The 22,436-nt window shown below is 46.7% G+C and overlaps 1 protein-coding gene across 2 annotated transcripts in view; it reads left to right on the top strand.

Moving 5' to 3' along the window:
- The first annotated feature begins 392 nt into the window (after positions 1 to 392).
- VASP (vasodilator stimulated phosphoprotein) overlaps positions 393 to 22,436 on the top strand; it is a 33,799-nt gene continuing 11,755 nt past the window's right edge. The window contains exons 1-4 of one of the 2 annotated variants that reach the window (XM_089478504.1): positions 393 to 828; positions 21,088 to 21,259; positions 21,424 to 21,592; positions 22,285 to 22,351. In XM_089478504.1, coding sequence (XP_089334630.1) covers positions 824 to 828; positions 21,088 to 21,259; positions 21,424 to 21,592; positions 22,285 to 22,351 — 413 coding nt within the window. In that variant the 5' untranslated portion in view covers positions 393 to 823. Of the gene's footprint in view, positions 829 to 14,420; positions 14,501 to 21,087; positions 21,260 to 21,423; positions 21,593 to 22,284; positions 22,352 to 22,436 lie in introns of those variants that run through there. The other variant, XM_089478503.1, reaches the window with a different exon arrangement.

Here is a 22,436-nt window from a genome sequence, read left to right as displayed (position 1 = left end):
GGCAAACCCCCTTTGAACAAACCTTACCAAGAGAACCCTAAGATAAGGTCCCCATAAACCAGCCATAAAACCCATTGGGTGACAGTGGGCAAGTCACACTCTCTCAGCCTCAGAGGGACAAAAGCCAGAGCTTTTTGCAACCCCTTGGGAGCAAACCTTGGCCAGAAAACCTGAAAGTCTCCCTAAGTCAGAAAGGCCTGGAAGGTGCCCAAATGGCTGGGGAGGGACCCCCTTTTCCCCCTTCCTGTGGGTCCCTCCTCAACCCACCCAGTCAACCCCCCCCCTTTTGTATTTGCAACCCCATCATTGCCCTTTTAAGGCTGGCCCCTTTTAAGAAGCAGTGCATTGTGGAATGAGAGAGAGAAAAAGGGGAGGGGGAGAAAGAGAGAGAGAGAAAGAAAGAGAGAGAGAGAGAGAGAGAGAGGAATTTTGGAATTGGAAATGTAGCAAAGGCAAAAAGGAAAAGGAAGGCAGGCTGCAACATTGTGGCCCAGAGCCTCCGGCCTGAACTCAAGCAGCAGCAGCCCTCTCTCTCTCTCTCTCTGTGTTGCAAGGGAGGGATTGCAAAGACCATGAGCCCCAGGTAAAAGGCAGCCCATGGCACTCCCACCGGGGTTGCTGGTGGTGGCTGCTGGGTGTGACAGTGCTGCCGACCCAGGCCTCTCTGCCGCCTGAGGCTGGCAGTGGAAGCGCCAGGCAGCAGGAGTCCCACCCACCTCCCCACCCAGCCAGGTCTCCGGGAAAGAAGGAGGAGGAGGAAGGAGCCAGAGGAGAAGCAACAAAGCCGCCTGCTGCTGCTGCTGCTGCTGCTGCTGCTGCAGCCATGAGGTCAGTGGCCAGGGCCAGGAGGGAGGGAGGGGGCCGGGTGGGCCAGGGGCCCCAGGGCCTTGGTTGGGGCCCCTCCTGCCCAGGCTGCCCAGGCTGCAAGAGGAGGCTCAGCCCTGCCTTTCCAGGAAAAGGAAGCAGAGAACAGAATGAGAGAGGAAAGGAAAGGAAAGGCAGACTCCTGGAAGCCAGGGCTGGTGAGAGGGCTGGGAGGACCTTCAGGGGGATGGCTTTCTCAGAGGAATGCTTGCTTTGCTTGGCCTCTTGATCCTCTTCCTGCTTTTGGGGAGCTAAGCGGAGGATAAGTGCAATTGGCTGATGAAATGGCCTCCAGATGCTCCCTTCCCCTTTTGGGGGTCTCTGCAATTGATTCATTGATTGATTCAAATACATTCAGGCAGGCCTTTCTCTTTCGAGGAAAGGCAGAATATCAGGGCAAATAACTCATTACATTGCATTCAGGTGCCCTCTTCTCATTTGGGGGAAAAGTGGGGTATAAGTGCAATTGATCAATCAATTAAATGGCATTTAGTAGCCATCTTCTCTCTGGGAGAAAAGTGGGATATAAGTGCACTTGAATAATTAAGTTACATTCGGTTACCCTCTTTTTTATTCTGAGAGAAAGTTCAGTTAACTAATTAAATTGCATTCAGTTGCCCTATTTCTGTTTTGACAGAGAAACAGGGTATAAGTGCAATTAAATAACCAATCAATCAATTAATTGACATTCAGTTACCTTCTGCTCATTTGGGGAGAAAGGCGGGATATAAGTGTAATTAATTACTTAAATTACATCCAGTTGCCCTCTTCCCATTTGGGGCAAAAGGAAAGAGATAGAAGTGCCATTACTTAATGAATTCACCAAATTGCATTCAGTTACTCTCTTCCAGTTTTAGGCGAAAGGCAGGGATATAAGTGCAATCAGTTAATTAATTGCATTCCATGGAAAGCGAGTGGCTGGCCTTTGGGCAAGTCACACTCTCTCAGCCTCAAACCTTTTATGAAGAGACTTGCCAAGAAAATCTTTAGGGTCTCTGTAAGTTGGAAATGACTTAAAGGCCTCTCCTTCTCTCAAACTGGGCCTGGACCTTCCCTTTCTCTCATTGCAGACCCACATAATGGCCCCAGGACCCACTCCTTTCAGCACACCAATAATAATAATAATAATAATAATAATAATAATAATATCACATCCTAAAACCGTGCACCGGACCGTGAGTCCCTCATCAACGCCAATTCTCATTGCCACCTCTGAATATTGGCAAGTCACAGCCCTCTCTCTTGGGTGCAATCCCATTGCTCAGAGGCACAGTGTCCACAGAGCATGTGCAGAGTGTTTTTGCAGCACTGTTGACCTATTGCAAAAAATACACACCCTTTCCTTCTCTGAGGTTAAAAGGAAGGACTCTGAGGTCAAAGGGTACAATGCCAAAACATGTCCAATCTCCATGTCCTCTTTAACTTGATGCATTTTTGTGAAGCGCAGGGGGCCTGGTGTTGCAGGATCAGGGACAACAAAGCAGCCCTGGAGGCAAAGGTTTATGGGGATTCCTTCGTCATCCCATTGCTGTCTTTCCCTCCATACGTTGCCACACATTTCTACCCCACCCAGCTATCTTTTGCTTCAACCTTTAGCAAACTGATCTCCAAATAACCTGGATTTCCCAGAAAGCTGCAATGTCTTTGCAATGAATGGCCAGAAATGTTTGAATGGTACACTCTGGATCAAGTGAGAAGGGTTTTGTTTCTATCCTCCCTTTTCTTTGATCAACTCAGGTCCAAAACCTACTGCAGGAATAAACCAATATTGAGACTGCTTTAAGTGACTTGGGTCAGTGCTAGGGAATCCTGGGAATTGTAGTTTGTTGTGGCCCCGGAGCTCTCTGACAGAGAAGGCTAAATGACAAAACTACAGTTTCCAGATTTTCCTAGCAATGGCCCAGGGCAGTTAAAGTGGTCTCAAACTGGAATATTATTATTATTATTATTATTATTATTATTATTAAACATTATTATTATTATTTATAAAGCGCAGTAAATTTACACAGCGCTATACAAACGATCAATTAAAAATGAATAAAGTAAAGTAAACCTGCCAGCGCATGTATTCCAGGTAAAACAATGAGAAGCTTTTATTACTATTTCTGCAACGTGTTTTGGGGCTCATGTTTGTCCTTAACTAATTCCTTCTCAATTACAGCTTATTCACAGATTTTTATTGCATTAAAAAGTGCAACTTGTCAATGGACTGTTTGCAAGGAAAATCTAAAAAAATTAATTTTGGAGCAAAATAGAATAGAAATAATCCGGTTTGACGTCACTTTTAACTGCCGTGGCTCAAGGCTATGGAATTGTAGGGCATTGTCGTTTTGTGAGACGTTTCGCCTTCTCTGGTGCCAGGACAAACTACAATTCCCAGAATGCCATTGCATGGAGCCATGGCTGTTAAAGCACTGTCATATCAGATTATTTCCACAATGCAGCTTTTAAATGAAGGACTTCCATGGTTGGCTTGGAAAATCCCGCTTCTAATCTTTTGACCCAACTTCTCATATTGTGAGACATAGTAGGTCCTAGTTCTGTTGTGTAGTTCTGTAGTTGTTGCATTTACTCAGGGACCTTTTTGCAAGAGGTTTTGGCCCAAGGTTTGTGGAAATCTGGACATACGACGTCTGACCAGCCAAGAGTCCTGCCAGTAAACCAGGTTGGAGAGGCAGGACTTTGCTTGGGCTGAAGCCAGGCTGACTTTCAGTCTTGTTCTTCAAGGGAGCAAATCATTCTGTCTTTAAACCTGAATCAGACGCTGAGCTGCCTGGTTTGTCATTTCCTCTTTGGGTACAGAGTCATCCAGGAGTCAGAGACCTATTTCTTAAGCCTTGTGTCCTTTTGGTGTGAAAACCTGGCTACTATTTGGTCCGCTGGGAATTGCTGTCTGAGTGATCAGACATGGTTTGGGGAGTAGGGGCACCTTGAGAAAAAGAGATCCGATGGGTAGGTCTTGAGTACCCAGATATTACGTCTTACAGGTTACAGGTTACAGGTATTACATCTGTCCTTGCAGCAACCCAGAGATGGTGGAAGGAGGGTTGTGTTTTGGGACATTCTTTACTACTGGAGATGAGATCAGAGAATGGATGCTTGACTGGGAGACATCCCTTCCCTCAAAGGCCATGGGAAAATTGGAGTTTTGTTTTATTTTATTTGGTCTTCGCCACCTCATTTGTCTCCCCATCCGCCTACGGACTTCCTAGCGTTTGAACCCACTCAACCTCAGCATTGCACTCAATAGCAAGCAACTCCGTGCACATTCATTCCCTCTCTCCCATTAAATCCCTCTTTGCTGCGATGGAGAAAGGGAACTGGCTTAGTCACAAATGATAAAGCAGCCATCATCTTCGTCATCGTCTTCTCCATCTTCAACTTTATTTATATCCCACCTTTCCCCCTCAAGACTGAGACGTGAAGGTGGTTTACAGATCCAAAGGAGTACAATATAATTTAAGAACATATGAAAAGCCAACCCCAAAACAGAATTAAACTATCCATTGAAACAGCAATTGATATACTTGAACAGTTTTTTAAAAACCATTTAAACTTTACAGTTCAAAACAATGCAGTCCTTTCCTTAAAAGTCTCCAGTTCTAAACGTCTGTCTGAGATATATATATAAATATATATAGATATATATTAATGTTCACCTGCCAATGGAAGGACAAGCCAGAAAGGGGCCATTTTAGCCTCCCAAAGCCTGGGAGCAGTCACCAAGGCTGCATCTGCACTGCAGAAATAGCCTGGTTTGACACCACTTTAGCTGCCATGGCCTTACAACCCTGGCTACAAAGGCCATGGGATTAAAAGATGTGGATCTCAGCTCATAAGGGGAGATAGATCGACTAGATTTGAGCTGTATAGGGCTTTATAGGTCATAAGCTGCAATCTTTTGCTGCTGCCACACTGCAGAATTAATGCACTTGGATACTGCCTTAACTTCCATGGCTCCATGCAATGAAATTCTGGGATTTGTAGTTTGTTGTGCCACCAGAGCTCTCCAACAGAGAAAGCTAAATATCTCACCAACCTACAAATCCCAGGGTTGCATAGCATGGAACCATGGCAGTTATAGCAGTACCAAACTGCATTAATTCTGTAGCGCAGATTGCAGCCTGAATTGCACTGGAAACAACAAAATAAGAATATTTTGTGAAGTCGAAGGCTTTCATGGCCAGTATCCATAGTTTTTTGTGGGTTTTTAGGACTATGTGGCCATGTTCTGGAAGAGTTTATTCCTGATGTTTCTCCAGCATTGTGGCTGGCATCTTCGGGGATTTCTCATCTTCAGAGAATGACCAGCATTCTCTGAGGATGCCGGCGAAACGTCTGGAATAAACTCTTCTAGAATATGGCCACATAGCCTGAAAAGCCCACAAAAAACTAAGAATACATTGCTCTCATGTTACATTGTTGTCGCTTTGGCCTACTGAAGAGTGCCAGGGCATGGCATAACCACACCTGAATCCCCGAACCTATGGATCCTTGTTCCTGGCATGCAATTGCATGCTCCAGTTTTCCCCAGAGGTGCTGGTTTGCAAGATGGCGAGGCTGCAGGCACATTTCCAATGTGCGCACCTCCATTCTGCATCTGTATCAGTTGGTGGAAGTTGTGGCCATGGGCAGTCGAATAGATGCTCCACTCTGTGGGGCAGAGAGAGCCTTCTTTCCATGCGTAGTGGCCCCACTTAGTAGCCAACTCCATGTGGAGGAAGGGCAGGAAAGGAATGAGCAGCTGTGGCAGGGGACGCGGTGCTACTTGGGGGTCTCTTTCTGGCATCTCTTAGCAGCTGTGAGAGCTCCAGATTACACTGGAGGCAGAGAAGGGGGTTTATCTTTCATTCCTCCATTCTCACTCCTTCCCTCCTTCTCTCAAGTGGTGGTTTGAGGGTCCCTGAGGATGCAAAGGAATCTATGCAGGCAAAGCTTCAGGAGCAAGGTCTGAGAGGCAGAAGCATGGGATACTTTGGGTGTTATTGTTGTGTGCATTCAAGTCGTTTCTGACATATGGCGACCCTATCCTGGGGTTGTCTTGGCAAGATTTGTTCACGGCCACAGGCTTCCCCTGAGGCCGAGACAGTGTGACTTGTCCAAGGTGACCCAATGGGTTTCGTGTCGGGGATGCTTTGATGGAGAGTTCCTGCATGGCAGAATGGGGTTGGACTGGATGGCCCTTGGGGTCTCTTCCAACTCTATGATTCTATGGCCACTGCTTGGTTTTGCAGCATCTTCGCCAAGCTCCTTGCTGGCTCTGGGTCTGAAGCGCCAGCCAAGTCTCCCGATTACCCAAATAGCAGGAAATAGTTCAGTCAATTTCCCCAGCTTCCTGTTTCCACTGTGTACATGATGGTGTGTCTTTGTGGATGTGTGTATATATGTGTGTGTGTCTTAACCCTTGGGCTCCCAGGGGTTTGCACCAGGCATCTTTGGAGAGCAGCAAGGGATGAATTTAGGGTGAGCAAATTGTAAGGCAGGGTCTGGACTCTCTTGGAAGCAACCCTTGCAGAAGGGAAGGTTTCCGTTTCTTTACAAAATGAAGCAATGGCGCAGGTAGAAACACATTCAGATGGAAAATCAGATCTTCTTTCAGAACTCTCTCTTTCTCCCTCTGTGTATGTATGGTCCAAAACGCACTGCAGAAATAATCCAGTTTAACTGCCCTGGCTCAGTGCTAGGAAATCCTGGGAATGAGACATTTAGCCCTCTTTGTCAGAGAGCTCTGGTGCCACCATAAACTACAATTCCCAGGATTCCCTAGCACTGAGCCAGAGCAGTTGAAGCGGTCTCAAACTGGGTTACTTCTGCAGTGTGTTTTGGACCCATAGCATCGGGCCGTGGCCGTTAAAGCGGTGCCAAACTGCATTAATTCTGCAGTGTGGCGTCAGCCCTGATGATAAGGAGTGGTTTGAAAGAGGAACATACTGCCCCAAAGGATGGCTCACTGTGAATCTGTTCCAGACTGTAGTCTGAACTTTAACTTCTGAATCTGTTTAAAACAATTCAGGGAGAAGAGCTGTTTTTCTCTAGCAGGCTGCATCTACACTGCAAAATTAATGCAGTTTGGCACCACTTTGTCAACCGTGGCTGCATGCTATCATATCCTGGGATTTGCAGTTTGTGCTGGCAAACGTCTCTCTGACAGAGAAGGCTGAATAGCTCCCCAAAATACAAATCCCACAATTGCACAGCATTGAGCCGTGGCAATTAAAGTGGCGTCCAAGTGCATTCATTCTGCAGCGGCCACAGTCTCACGTAGCTGTTTGTTCCTGTGGTCTAAAAGGGGAAGCCAGCTGATAGGAAGGAACTTGCAGAACCCCCACCACCACCACCACCACAAGATAAGGGCCATGGTTGCTGAGAATGCATGCGCATAACCACCTTGCTAAGGCTCATGCGGCCTGGACCTCCAGGGACAACCATTTTCCTTTTAAACATGTTAGTCTGGCAGATCAATTTGCAAAGAGATCTGAAAGCTTCATGGATCCTCCATATTCAGTGGCAGTCTGTCTTTAAGGCTGAGAGCCAGTGTGCTGTTGTGGTTTGAGTGCCAGAAATGGGATAACATATTTTCCTGTTTGGAAATGAAGGCAGAAATCTTAGCTAAAGAGGGGCTGTCCTCAGATCAAGGTGACATAAGGGGGGTTATTCCTCTTGCCTACTTAGATATTCCAAAATTAAAACATATATGTATCTGAAATCCAAAACACTTCTGGTCCCGAGCCTTTTGGATAAGGGAGACTCAACCTGTATATATATATTTCAGTGTTTAAATTGCTTTAATGTCAAAAGTGGTGTTTTAATTGGAGGTCTGGTTGAATGCTTTTAAAACTTTTGTACTTGATATTGTTTGAGAATTGTTCCATTTTAAATAGATATTGTAAGCCGCATTGAGCGCCATTCAGGAGAAAAGCAGGGTATAAATCCAAATAATATGAGATGCCCAAAGGATATCGAGACCCACCTCCGACGGTGGCCTCCCTAACGCAGTGCCCTCTCAATGGGTAAGTTAGCAATTCCCAGAATCCCCCAACCTGAGAGTGTGCACTTGGACACCTGCACAGAAATCTCAATTGTAACTGGAAAGATTGCCTGCTAGACTCTGAAGCATTAAGCTTATTCCTGGGAGTCCTTGGTTCCTTGGCCTGGGTGTCATGGCTTCTCCTGCCCCTGTTGCATCCTGGGCTTTTCTTACAAGCCATCTTTACAAGCCCTGCATCTTGTGAGGAAGTTCTGGTCCTCCTCTTGCATTGTGACTTCACTCTCTGGCTTCTGCCTGGAAGCTCTTCTTCAGGGCTGGAACTGGGAAGGAGGAGGAGGCAGAGGCCTAGCCGGACGCGGCTGGGCCACTAGCCTCATGGCTGCTACCAAAATGGGCCACTTTGAAAGGTTGGGGGGGGGGGGGAAGATGAGGCTGGACTTCTGGTAAGATGGACCCATGGAAGGGGGCTCCCCAATCCAGGGTGGGGATGGGGGTGTATGATTGACTAGTATGGCTCTTAGGGTGACCCTCCAGACGTTGCCCAGTTGTAGCATCCATCAGTCGTAGTCAATAGCATTGGTGAGGGATGCTGGGTGTTTCAGTCCAGTAACGTATGTAGGGTCCACAGTTTGCATGGCCCTGTTTAACCTCTTTTTCGGCTGTTTCTTTCATCCTGATCTTTCTGCAAATTGCCTTGCTGTCTCTCTGTCGAACTAGACACCTCCCAGACAGTCTTTGCTGGAAAAGGCCAGGCTTGCTCAGCCCACAGTGGCCTCCTGCCTTGCCTTCCTTCCTCTTTGCACTCCATCTTTCACCCTCATGGGACTTATAGTCCCTCCTCTTGGATAAACTTCCCACATCCTAACCATTTTATTCCTCCCCTCCAATGCAAACCCACCACATTTCAGAAACTCAGCAGGTTTGGACCTGGTTATTCCTTGAATGGGAGACCCCTCAGGAGGGCATCCCTAGCACAGCTAGGGAATAATCCTGCCTGAAACTCCAACAAAAGAAGTGTTGCTGCAGGTTATGGAATGACCATATGGGGCTGTATGGACTAAGAGTTTGACACAATCTAAAGGCAGCTTGCCAGATCCTTCGGCAAGAAGGTCACAGATTCAATCCCCAGGAAGATCTAGGAAAGAATCCTGCCTGGGAAGAAAAAGCAAACCCACAGAACTGTTGTTGCCAGCCAGGGATGGCCATATTACTACAAATACCCCATAATCTATAGTTGTTCTCATATTCCTATGCAAGAAGGTTGCAGGTTCAGTCCCCAGCATCTCCAGGAATATATAGGATAGACTTCTGCCTAAAACACCCACAGGGCTGTTGCTATCAGCCAGAGTTAACAATATTAGTCTAAATGCCCCATCATTTATTGTTGCTTCCCATATCCTTATGCAAGGAGGTCACAGGTTCAGTTTCCAGGTAAGGCTAGGAACGAATCCAGCCTGAAGCCCCAAAGGGCTGTTGCTGTTGGTCAGTGGTCACAATATGGGGCTACCTGGCCCAAGGGGTGACTGTTCCCATTGCCTCCTAAGGACCCTTAGTAGCTTTTTTGGGTGCGCTTGGAGACCTGCCTGCATCTCAATTGCAAAGCTCTGCCCAGGGCAGTGAGGCTGGATGGGCATCTGTTGCAGGGCTGCTTTGATTGGGTCTTCCTGCATGGCAGAAGGGGGCCGGGATGGATGACCTTTTGGGATCCCTTCCAACACTAGGATTCTCTGATCCCTGTTTCCAGCCCTGTACTGGGGCAACTGGGATGGCAGCAGCTCTCTCCCAACTTCACCCTCCCCCAATCTCTTTTTTCCTCAAATGTCCTGAGATGGAGAAGCAGGAAAAAGCGCCGCTCTTTTTCGGGAAGCTCAGGAAATGAGTCAGTGTCTCAAATGCAGCCTAGCTGTGGCCCAGGAGGGGGGCCAAAGGGGTGAGGAGAGGAAGGGCTCTGGCTTAAGAGGCCTCCCTTCCACATCATGCCTTTCCTGGTGTCCAGGAGGGAAGAACACAATCAAAAGCAAGGAGCATCCCTTCCCAAGAGAATCTCCCACCTTTCCATCCCTAACTGCAACCTTAGCTTATGTACACATATGCCAGGGTGAGAATCCTGCATCCCTCCAGATGTTGTGGCTGGACTGCATCTCCCTTCGTTCCCATGCCATTGGATAGGTGCTGCTGGGAGTTGCACTCCCACAAGATAAGAGGGCTATGCAACTGCCAACCCCTGACATATGCCACATACTATCTATTTTGCTACAGCACTTACTCCTATCCCTCTCACAGCCTCTCCGATTACGGCTGCATCCACACTGCCAAAATAATCCATTTTGACACCACTTTAACTGCAATGGACCCATGCTATGGATTTTTGGGAATTGTAGTTTGTTGTGGCACCAGATGCCACAACAAACTACAGCCCCCATAATTTCATAGCATGGAGCCATGGCAGTTAAAGTGGTGTCTTAATGGATTCTTTCTGCAGCGATAAATGCACCTTCTTGTTTGAGTTTTTCTTTTTCTGACTGCAGAGCCCAAAATTCTCTCCTGACCCATGCATCCCATCCCACAGATCTGCTCCTGCGCCTGCGAAGGAAACCAAGGGAAAGCAGTCAACAAAGCTCAGGTGTGGGGCAATATTTGGTGGTGGGGGACCTAGCAGAGGCTAGTGGAGGGAAAGGGCAAGATGAGAGGTACCCCTTGCTGTTTCCCATTATGGCTTTCATTTCTGGCACTGGAGAAGGCAGAATAAACCCCTTTCTCTCCAAGCCCCGATGTTAGAGGCCAGGGACCCCTTCCGCCTGAAAACCAGGTTACAACAGAATGTGACCAAACTGTTTGTGGTCAGACAACAGGAAGCTAAAACTCTTAATGAGGAAGAATGCACAAAACCACTGTTTTAAGCCAAGAAAGCCTGGAGTTTCCATGGTGAATTTAGGAAGGACAAACTTTCCCTTGCTGCTCTTCCCACAGTTGACTGAGCGCAAACCACTTTTGCACTCTGAACTCAGTTTGGAGCCATTGAAGTAAGCTAAGAATGAAGGGGAAAAGTGGGGGAAGGAGAGAGAAACCGGGACATTTTAAGACCAGCTTAGAAAGTGGGAGGGCGGAGGATGAGCCAGGGCTGTTCCTGCCAAACCAGGAGGGTTGGAGATAAGTACATGGTGCTTTGGTTATATCCCAAAATGCCCAGCTGGGCAGAGGCCAAATGTCCAGTCTGTGCTGGGCAAACAGCCAAGTGGGCAGCCTCTGCCACTCCACAAGCCCCTTCCAGATCTCCGTCTGACAGAAATGGGGCTTCTTTGCCCTAGTCCCTGGTTGGGAATGAGGCTTCATAGCTGGGCCCCTTCTTGGGAGACATGGATTTGCTTCCCTTTGGCAGAATCACACTTGGAAAGCCCAAAGCACCTGTTCCAGATCCACCTACGAAAACTGACGTGAAGCAGCCGGAGAAATCCAGGTGCGGGGAAATTGGAGGGTCCTTGGTGGCGGACGATGGCATTCCTTGACTTTTAGCAACACTTTTAGGAAAGAGCTGGGCTTCTTGGTCTTGCGCTTCTGGGGGCAGCAGGAGAAACCCATTCCTCTGGGGAAACCATTTAAACTCTGGGTTAGGATGTTGGGCTGGGACTTGGATAATCTGAATTCAAGCCCCACAGCTGTAAAATTTAATTGGATGGCCAGTCACCTCCTCTGTTCCCCATAGCTGCTATTATTATTATTATTATTATTATTATTATTATTATTATTTTCTTCTTGTATCCCGCCTTTATCCCAGTATAGGGACTCAAGGCGGTGACCTATCCCACAGGGTTTGTTGTATATGAGGGCATATTGAGGATTAGGAGAGCAATGGAGCTCTTGGGAGGAGATGCAGAATCTCTCTGTCTCTTTCATTTGTCTGTCAGTCCATCCATCCATCAGTTTCTCCATCTCCCCATTCACCCATCCCTCCATCCATCCCTCCATCCAGGCCTTCCCATCTCTAGTTGAAACTAACAACGTGCTCTAGTCGTTTGGGGAGAGTTCAAAGATATAGCCATGTTAGTCTATAGAATCGGTACATAGCGAGACCTTGTGGCATCTTTGAGACTCACTGAAAGAAAGAAATGGGCAGCATGTCTTTTGTAGACTTCAGTCTATCCCTCAGATGCTTCTGGTGGTAGGCTGAAGTCTATGAAAGTTCCTGCTGCCAATTTCTTTCTTTCAGTGAGTCTCAAAAGTGCTACAAGATCTCTCTACGTAGTCATTTTGGGGTGCAATCTTCTCATGATCATTCCTTTGTGTGTTTTTACAAATAGGATGCCAGAGCTTGTTGTCACTGCTGCTGTTGTGTGCCTTTGAGTCTTTCCAATGTATGGCGACCCTATCTCAGAGTTTTTCTGGCAAGAGTTGTTCAGCCTGTTTTTGTGAGGCTGAGAGAGTGTGGTTTGCTCAAGTGGGTGTCCATGGCCAAATGGGAGGATTCAAACCCTGCTCCCTAAGTGGCCTTGTCCAATACTTGAAACCACTGTTATCAATTTGGCTCCACTTAGAAACCTGAAATACCTTTGCAGCACCACAGCGGCCCTTTCTCTGTTTGCAGAAAACAAAGGCATGCAGTTCTCCCCCTACACACTACTTCTTTTGTTGTCCTTTTAAGACAGTAGGGGGAAATTGCATGGAAACCAAAAGTTGCGTGAGTCACAGGCTGGCCATACCTGTTTGTCAATGGCACTCTTCCTGGGAACTGTCTATATGCCACCCTCTCTGCCTGCCCTCCTCCCTGGCATGCTTTGGGCTCCTAGGTCTGGAAATTTGGGCAGGGTAGTGGGTCTTCCCTTTATGAATGCCCGTAGTTTGGAGGGCAAGAAGAAGACTGGGAGGCTGGAGGGGGGCCTGGGGTGGTGATGATGGGAGGAGGCAGCAGTTGTGTGGGGCCCAAGCAGGAGGCCTCCAAGCCCATCCCTCTAACCCTCTTGCATTCCCGGCTGCAAATCGACCCTTATATGGGCAGAGGCTGCTGTTTTTCTCTCCTCTCCTCCCTCCCTTCTTCTTTCCTCCTTCTTCCGGCTTTTTAACACACTCAACCCTTCCAGGTGCTGCAGCTCTCCTGCCCTTCTCCCTCCGGCTTTGTTTCTTTCCCTGCCCTCCTGTTTGTCCAGAAAGAGGAAGCACCAGTTGACTTGGCCCCAACTTTTACCATGTTCTTTTCAGGCAGAAGAAAATGAGGGTGTGCATTGGGGTGTCAGTAAGCCATTGCAGCGCAATTGGTTGAGTGTTGAACTCTGGAAGCCAACTGGGTGACCTTAGGCAAGTCACACACTCTCGGCATCAGAAGAAGGCAATGGCAAATGCCCTTTGAAGAAACTTGCCAAGAAAACCCTGTGATCAGTTTGTTTTATGGTTGCCATAAGTCAGAAGTGACTTGAAGGCACACAACAATAACATCAACTGGGGTTTAACTATGATGGGGAGAAGCAAAATGGGGGTATTGCCACCCAATTGGACCCCTCAAATGAACCTTTCTTTACGTCCCCAAATTTCTAGCATGGCAGAGAGGCAGACACTGAAAAATGGTCACACCAAGGACTCTTGCGCTTTCAGCGTTTGTATTGCCTGGGTCGCTCAACATGAGCCTTTCCTTGGGATGCCCCAACTCTCCTTTCCAGATGTTCTGCTGGCATTTTAAGCGACTGCAATGCTAGAAATGTGGGAATTGCATGAACATTTAACTGGGGCAGCAGAATTCTTATATGAGGGGCATTGATCTTATTTTGTTTCCTCCTTTAACTACACCTCTGTCTCTGTATACACTCTCCAAATCCACAGTTTCTCAAAAATTCTGCATCTGCACTGCAGAAATAAAGCAGTTTAATTGCCATGGTAGGGAATCCTGGGAATTTGAAGTTTGTTGTGGCAGCAGCACAACCTCTGACAGGTTGCATCTGCACTGCAGAAATAATGCAGTTTGGTACCACTTTAATTGCCACGGCTCAGTGCTGTGGAATTGTGTGGGGTTTATAGTTTGGTGAGACATTTTGCTTTCTCTGTCAGAGTGCTCTCAGATCTGAGGATGGAGCCATTTGGCAGTTAAAGTGGTGTCAAACTGCTTGAATTCTGCAGTGCAGATGCATCCAGAGATTATCCTTTTAGGGAACTATCCTTACAGCTGTGTCCAGCTCTAGCATTAGATGTGGTTCTTGGGGTGTATGTGGAGGGTTGATTTTGGTGTGGCATCTATTCTCCCTCTCCGCACTGCCATCCATTGCAAGGAGGAACTGTTTGGGAAAGAAGGGGAAACTGAGGCTGAAGAAGCCCAAGGGTTAAGCCAGAAGGCCAGCTTCCTCTTCCATTCCCCAGAGGTTATGACAAGAGTGGTTTGCGCTGTAATTGCATGTTCTAGGATCCTTGGTCAAGGGTTTCCAAATGCCTTTGCAAGCCTTCCTCCTTTTTCCAGATGTGGTTGCGTTTGTGAACATTGTGTGTGTGTGTGTTCCAGTGAGAGAGACATAGAGACCTTTGATCTGTGCTGTGATCCCAAATGCAAACAAACTTTTGCAAGAAAAGGCAAGAGAGTCGGAGAGCCAGGGAAGGTTAAGAGAGAGCTGGCCTTGGAAGGAATGTGTTACCATTAAGCATGTGGCCTGGCTGTAAAGCATGCTTGGGAAGGTAATAGCGGGCAGTTTTTAAATGCTTTAGCCTCCGACTTGTGGACTTGTTTACTGCTTTTGAGTCCCATGTTGGAAGAAAGGTGGGAGATAAAGCCAGTAATGAACAAATATATCTCTTGGGGTTTAGTTAGTTAGGTGAAGCTGTTACTTTTTTAATGACTGCATCACTTTGGATAATTTCAGCCATTTTTATCTTCTTGTGGTGCTTTTTGAAAGAGCCAATAAAAGTCATGCATTACTAATGCATTGCTAACAAGTGACACCGCTTGCTACTTTTTGCCTGGCGAACAACGAGAGGCCATTGCTTTTTTACAAAGTAAGATTAATGTGTTTAAGTTTTGTTTCTTTCTTTTTGACAAAGCAAAGAAGCATTGGGGAGAGATCTCAGTCACACTGAGACTGTGTCTCAAAATAGTCCCAAGTGTTTTGGATAAGGGAGGCACAGCATCTCAGCCAGAGACTGGCTTCATTCTTGGTTATTGGATGCCTCTCAAAGGATTCTGGGAAACCTGACATAGAGCATTCTGGGTAATGCTGAGCCACGGTTTCCAGATTAATGTCTGGATGATGGGCCCATTGGAACACTAGTATTTGTGCTTTGCAAGGCTCAGTGAGATTCGGTGGTCCTCCGATATTCACATATTCTGATCTGGACTATTCCATAATGCTGTTTTTCCGTAACATTGCAGAACCTTGACAGCTTTTAAGAGCTGCAGGGACCTCAGACTTGTTTTCAAGAGAGGGAAGAGCTCAATATTGGCAGGCAGGTTGTTAGAGGTTGAGTATCCATTACCTGGAATGCCAAAATCCCAAATATTCCAAAATCCAAAATTGTCCCCATGAGCCCACCTTTGCTTTCTGGTGGTCCAGGGTGCACAAACTTTATTTCATGCAAAATGTTGTTTAAAATGAAGCCAGAGGCTTTCATGGCCGGCATCTAGAGTTTTTTGTGGGTTTTTCGGGCCCTGTGGCCATGTTCTAGAAGAGTTGGTTTCTGACGTTTTGCCAGCATCTGTGGCTGGCATCTTGAAATGCATTCTCTGAAGATGCCAACCACAGATGCTGGTGAAACGTCAGACACAAAATCTTCTAGAACATGGCCACATGGCCTGGAAAACCCACAAAACACTATTGGACTTCAGCTCCCATGTTCCCCATGGCAGGTGGCTGTGCAATTGTTGTGTGCTTTCCAGTCGTTTCCAAATTATGGCATCCCTAAGGCAAATCTATCATGGGGTTTCCTTGGCATGATTTGTTCAGAGAATGAGGGTTGAGGCTGAGAAATTGTGACTTACCCAAGATTATTATTATTAGATCACCCAGTGGGTTTCATGGCTGAGCAGTGAATCAAGCCCTGGCCTCCAGAATTGTAGTCCAACACTCAAACGACTATGCCACTTGGTGTCCATGTGGGACTACAAATCCCATGCTGTCTGGATGGTTGGAGTTGGTGGCCAAGACGTCTAGAAGGGCACTAATTTGGGACATCCAAAAAGAGCAGGAGGTGATTCACTCTATTAGACTTCAACTCCCAGAATCCTCCCAGCCAGCATGGCCAGTGGGTGAGAGGATTCTGGGAGTTGGAATCCAAAAAGATACCTCTGATAAACAGTAGGCTTAAAGTATGCGGCTTCTCCGCTACTTTTCTTCGCTCCCCTTGGGGTTAACCGTTTTTAAAATAACATTCCTTTTGTCTTCCTTGGACCGTTTTGTTCCGTTGCTAAATCTGGCTCTCGTGCAAATGGGGAAGGCTTGCATTGGTGATGATTTCGAGTGAAGCAGCAGCAGCTGTTGGCATCTGTGCCAGGCTGTGCCACAACCTGCCCGCAGCAGCCTTGAGACTGGCCAGGCTGGCCTTGTTTGGCTTCAGGGAGCGGCTGCTGTTTCCGCTTCACCCTTCGACGTCTGGAGAGATGTTGAACCCCAGTGGTTCAACAGAGCTTTATTTTTGGACTGGCATAGAGATTGCCAGCTCTCCGGTTTTCATGACTTATCTCCCCAGCAAGAGATAAGGGTGCAAATTCTCCCATTTTGGGAGGCTTGGCTTAATGCAAGAGGAAGGAACTTTGCAAAGCAAAAGCAGCTACTTGCTACAATTTGTTGCAAGAATTAATTGATGTATTCCTGCTACTTGCAAAGACTCTCCAGGTGTGTGTGTGTGTGTGTGTTGCACACTCTTCAAGTTGTTTTTGACTTATGGCAACCTATAAAAGAACAAGGAGGAAAGATTTTTTTTTTTTTTTTGACTGGGAGGATTCCAGAAGTTGGCATCCCAAAAAAGTAGCTCCTCCAAGTTGTGGGCTCTGACTCCCCAAATGCTCCCAGCTGGCATAGCCAGGTACCCAAAGTGACTGGAGTGGCTCTACTGCGTCACCTAAAATGGTAGCGGTAGCAACTCCTTGTAGTCTTCCAGAGCCCAAAATGAGGCAATACAAGCCCTGGAGGTACTTAGGGAGATCTTGTAGCACCTTTGAGACCAACTGAAATAAAGAACTGGGCAGCATGAGCTTCCCTAGACTTAAGTCTCCTTCCTCTAAAGCTCCTGCTGTCAACTTCTCCCTTTCAGCTCATCTCAAAAGTGCTACAGGACCTCTCTACAGACTGAATCTACCCACTAACAGAGCTACCGTATTTTCCGGCATATAAGACAACTGGGAGTATAAGACGACCCCCAACTTTTCCAGTTAAAATATAGTGTTTGGGATATACTCACCGTATAAGACTACCCCTCTTCCAACGCACACCAAATAAAATTTTTAAAAACATCAGATTTGATTTCAATATGGTAATTTTAATTCAAATGACATGCAGGTACTTAGCAGGAAACCTTGTTGTATACAAAGCCTGCTTGGATTGGTCAGCTCTCCCTGCCTGCCCAGCCCTCCCTGTCTCCAGGACTATCAAAGCAGTAGCTGCTTTCATACGATCGTCGCATGTGGTGGGGATGCGACTGCGGCCGTTTTTGAGCTCCCCCCCTCATATGCGGCGAACGCAGAGTCTCCATTCCAGCTCAGAAGTTTCAGCACCTGCCCTATAAGATGGCACCCAGCGTATAAGATGACCCCTGACTTTTGAGAAGATTTTCCTGGGTTAAAAAGTAGTCTTATATGCCAGAAAATACAGTGTATCTGTGCATTCAAGCCCTGGAGGGTCTAAGTTCACTTCACCACCCCCTTTGCATAGGAGTGAGGTGGACAGTGCCCCATCTACCCTTTTCCCAGGTCCACTTTGGCTCCATTTAGTTGCCTCTTCATGCTGTAGGCATCTCCTGTATCCCAGCCATACATGTTGGTACATACCCCAACCTGGGAGTGCCCCTCTCTCCTCACCAGCCTTGTGGCTTTTCCTGTTTTTCCAGTTTCTGCAGTCCTTTTAGCCCTTCTTGTACGGAGAGGAAGGAAGATGGTGGAGAGGTTTAAAAGGAACTCTTTATTTATTTATTAAGGAGGCAAGAGATGTGGGCATAGACTTGGGGGTACCTGGCATCCCATGGCTCTGTGATTTCTAGGCCACATGTGCCATCTTGCACTGAGTTTGGGAGACAGCACAGCATAGTGGATTGAGTGTTGGACTACAACTCTGGAGACCTGGGTTCAAATTCTCACTCAGCCGTGGACTATCTTGGGCAAGGCATACTTTCTCAGCCTCGGAGGGAGGCAAAGGCAGACCCCCACTGAACAAATCTTGCCAAGGGTCGCCATAAGTCAGAAACGACTTGAAGGCACACAACAACAACCTGAAAACAGGTTTCCAGTCCTCAAACTCTGTCTGTGGCAGAGGAAGGCGTGCTCTTTCATTTCTTCTAGCAAATTTTGAATGCACTGCCACCCCTGAACCTTGCAAGCGGGATGAATTGGGTGAGGATATGCAAACACCCTGTTTTCCCTAAGGTTTGCATCATTTGGCCCCATCTTACTATTTGGGTTTCCTAGTTGTAAGGCTTCAGTGATAGATAGAAGCCTGTTTGGCATTACAATAGAGTTCTGTGCGCATTAACATGCCCAGTTATCTCATCCCTCCCTTCTGCAACAATTTCAATGGCTTACCTTACCAAGTTGTTTCATTTCACATGGGCATATGGTTAACTTTGGATAAAACATTCCCTCAGACATGATATATCATCATCATCATCATCATCATCATCATCATCATCATCATCATCATCATCATCATATTTCCTGCCTCTCCCTTCAGATATATGCCTGCATGTTGTTTCAGTCCTTAGTAATGATGTAATAATTTAATAATAATAATGTTTATTTTTAGTCCGCCTCTCCCTACAGATTGAGGCGGCTTATAATAAAAGGAAATAAAATACTTACACAACAAATCATCAATTACGTAATCTCCACCAACATGAACAAAACAACCAAATATAGTTTACATAGTTAAAATAACTATTATTATATTATGTCAGGGAGGATCTGTCCGAACATCTTTACTAAGGACTGGAACAACATGCAGGCATCTGACTAACGTCTCCAATTGTCTTTTGGGTTTGTAATATCTTGCCTGACGAAGAAGCCCATGGAGCTTCGAAAGCTTGCAACAATTATATTGTGCATTTCGGTTGGCCAAGAAAGGGATCACTGATTGATTTGTGTTTGCGTTTGTTAAAATGGCCAACACAGCTAGGAGTTCCTTTGTCAGAGGCTTTGCTAACTGAAATAAAATGTGTGCACAGTGTGTTGAAATGCATGTGGAGAGGGATGCCGCAACCGGTTTGAAAGGTGGTTTCCCCACTTCTCCATTTTATCTTTGCAGCCGTCCAGAGAGGTAGATGGTTTTTGAAGTCAGACAGGAAGGGTTTTTTTGTAGCTGAGTGTCGGGTGAAACTTCAGGATTTCCCCGATCAAAGTCCGGCTGTGACATGACACCGGCTCCTTTGTGCTTCATGGAAATTTGGTTTAATAATGACGTTTCCTCTCATAGGACCTTGGGAAGTGTAGTTTTGCCAGGGCAGATAGGATCATCTGATTGGATGATTTCCAGAGCTGCTTTTCCAGACAAAGAAGATGAAGGGATCATTAAACTCTTGTTCAAATTGATGGGAAAAATAGGCTGCATCCACATTGGAGAAATAACTCTGCTCCGCTCTGGACCCCACAACAAACTCCAACTCCCAGAATTCCATAGCCTTCAGCCATGATGCGGAAAAGCAGTGCCAAACCGGGTTATTTCTCCAATGTGGATGCAGCCAGTTCAGGGCTAATTTTGTGCCAAATTCACATATACCTTTGTGTGTGTGCAGAGTCACTATATTGGGAGAAAGGTGGGATATAATAATAATAATAATAATAATAATAATACAGTATTTTCTGGGCATAGAACCTTTTCCTCCCTGTTATTTGCACAGAAAATGCTGTTTTCTGTTTTCTTTTTTTTAAAGCCACTTGCAAATTTTTGCACAGAATGAAGTCCTGAGCTGTGCATCGTTTTGAAAACTGTGCCATTTTCAGAGACTCTGGCGATGGGAAGAAAATGACTTGTTTGACTGTACCTCCTTCAAGAATGAAATAAGCAAAGATTGGGGTACAAGGGAGGTCCCCAGGTTTCCCCAGAGACTGGCGGATGCTTCTACCTGGCTCTTGACAAGCCCTATAAGGCCTGGCTTCAGGGGAATCCAGGCAGAAGGGTTGGGAAAAATCTCTCACTTCTGCCAAACCACATTTCTCTTGTGCTGTTTAGGACTCCTGTGACTTGATGCTCGGCAGACTTTCCAGCCAGATGCTGGCCATGCGTCAGGCCAGAGATATGCCTGCTCATACTTTGTGTGTTTTTGTGACAGCACTCTTTGGTCTTGGATTCTGCAAACTCTGCACCTTTGGTCCAACACACACTGCAGAAATAATCCAGTTTGAGACCGCTTTATCTCCCCTGGCTCAGTGCTAGGGAATTCTAGGAACTATAGTTTTGTGAGACATCTAGCTTGCTTTGTCAGAGAGCTCTGGTGCCACAATAAACTACAGTTCCCAGGATTATCTGGTTGTAATCCCACCTCAATCTGCAAGGAGAGGCGGGACCTATAAATGAATGAATGTATTTATTCATTCATTCATTATTCTCTAGCATTGAGCCAGGGCTGTTAAAGTGGTCTCAAGCGGGATTATTTCTGCAGTGTGTTTTGGAATATTGTGTCTCACAGGCTGCATCTGCACTGAAGAAATAACATAGTTTGATGCTGCTTTAACTGCCCCGGCTCAATGCTAGGGAATCCTGGAATGCGTAGTTTTGTGAGATATTTAGGCTCTGGGGACACAAACAAACCATAAATCCCAGGTGTCCATAGCATTGAGCCATGGCAGTAAAGTGTTTTGGAGTGCCCACCGCAAATAAAAAGGCAGGGCATGAATAACCCCGCCTTGAGTCCCTATGATGGGAGAAAGGCGGGGTACAAGAAAACAAATAAATAATAACAATATGATAAAAAGGAAGATGCTTGATTTGCCAATGTAGAAAGATAATGTAGAGTGTGTTTACATGTTGTTGTTAAATGTATTCTGAATGTCAGGGTCTCCATCCTTCTGCCTTTGCTCTTTCTCTCTCCTCCCTTCATCTCACTTCTTTCCTTCTCTCTCCTCTCAGTGAGTCAGTTCTGTGCACCACTCGGGCAACTGTGATGCTCTATGACGATGCCAACAAGAAATGGGTACCAGCAGGGAGCGGACCCCAGGTCTTCAGCCGCATCCAGATCTACCACAGCCCTGCCAACAACACTTTCCGGGTGGTGGGACGCAAGATGCAGCCGGACCAGCAGGTAGGTAATGCCCTCGAAGAAATGGCACTGCCAACAAAAAGGCTCTTCCGCCAGTCCCTAAATAGCACCGAGAGAGGGCCTCTTCTGCTTCTGTTGTCTTGATCCTCATAGTCTGACCTCTGTGCCGTTTCTCCTTCTCTTCGTTTACTCTCCCTTGGAAAAAGGTGGTCATCAACAGTCCGATAGTGAAAGGACTGAAGTACAACCAAGCCACTCCCAATTTCCACCAGTGGCGCGATGCCCGCCAGGTCTGGGGGCTCAACTTTGGCACCAAAGAGGACGCCGGCCAGTTTGCCAGTGGAATGATGCATGCTCTGGAAATGCTGGATTCAGGTGAGAAGGCGCAGACCCATAGATACAGAGATTGAACTGTACTTTGAGAGACTACAACTTCCAGAATCCTCTTCAAGCCAGCATGGACCCTTTCCAAGCTATGGGAAGGTGACATGCTTCGTCGGATTCGGGAGAATGGAAATGTGGGAAAGACTTCTTGGTTTCTCTGTTGGAGTGCAGGTTAGGTCTTCCAGTTCAGGGAGCCAGGTTGGACAAAAGGTGTGGTTGTGCAACTGGCAAGAGATTCGATCTGTTTTTGTAAGCATGCGATGGGAATCATGGTCAGGATTGAGGAGGGGTCATTCGTTTTTAATTACTTGCTCCTGGTAGAACTCACATCTCTGCATGAGTTGCTGTTCTGGGTACATTTCAGGAACATGACAGGAATCCTCATCTGACAGGCGATGCTGGTAATTCTGGTGTCTTTCCATATTGTTGCTGTTCAGACATTGATGCCCAGCATGCATAGAGATTGGATGCCTCCTGAGCCACGGCAAAAATGCCAAACGTCCTGGAAAATTTATGGTGGTGCTACAAGGCTATGTCTCAAGATATGGAGACCTTGCCATGGATAGGACTCTTTGGCCAGCTTTGAGACTCAAGAGGGAGGAGGGCAGGAGCTCTGCTCTGGGCTTTCAGTCTTGTAGAGACTTGTACAGAAAAACCTGTTTTTCTCTGTTTTGACCTGCCAGGGAACTCGGCGCTAGCGCGGCCTGTCCAGAATGGCCCCTCTGCGGATGAAATGGAGCAACAGAAAAGGTACCATGCATTGCCTCAGGAGGAGTTGAGCAACACACATCTGCAGCCAAGTCACTTGGGTAGTCCTGGGTTGGTCGCTCTTTCC

Source organism: Sceloporus occidentalis, unplaced genomic scaffold (assembly GCF_023333645.1).
Source record: "Sceloporus occidentalis isolate IW3139 unplaced genomic scaffold, rSceOcc1.0.p SCAF_13, whole genome shotgun sequence".
NCBI lineage: Eukaryota > Metazoa > Chordata > Lepidosauria > Squamata > Phrynosomatidae > Sceloporus > Sceloporus occidentalis.
The sequence above is the reverse complement of the archived record's forward strand: the minus strand, read 5'-3'. Positions and strand labels throughout refer to the sequence as shown.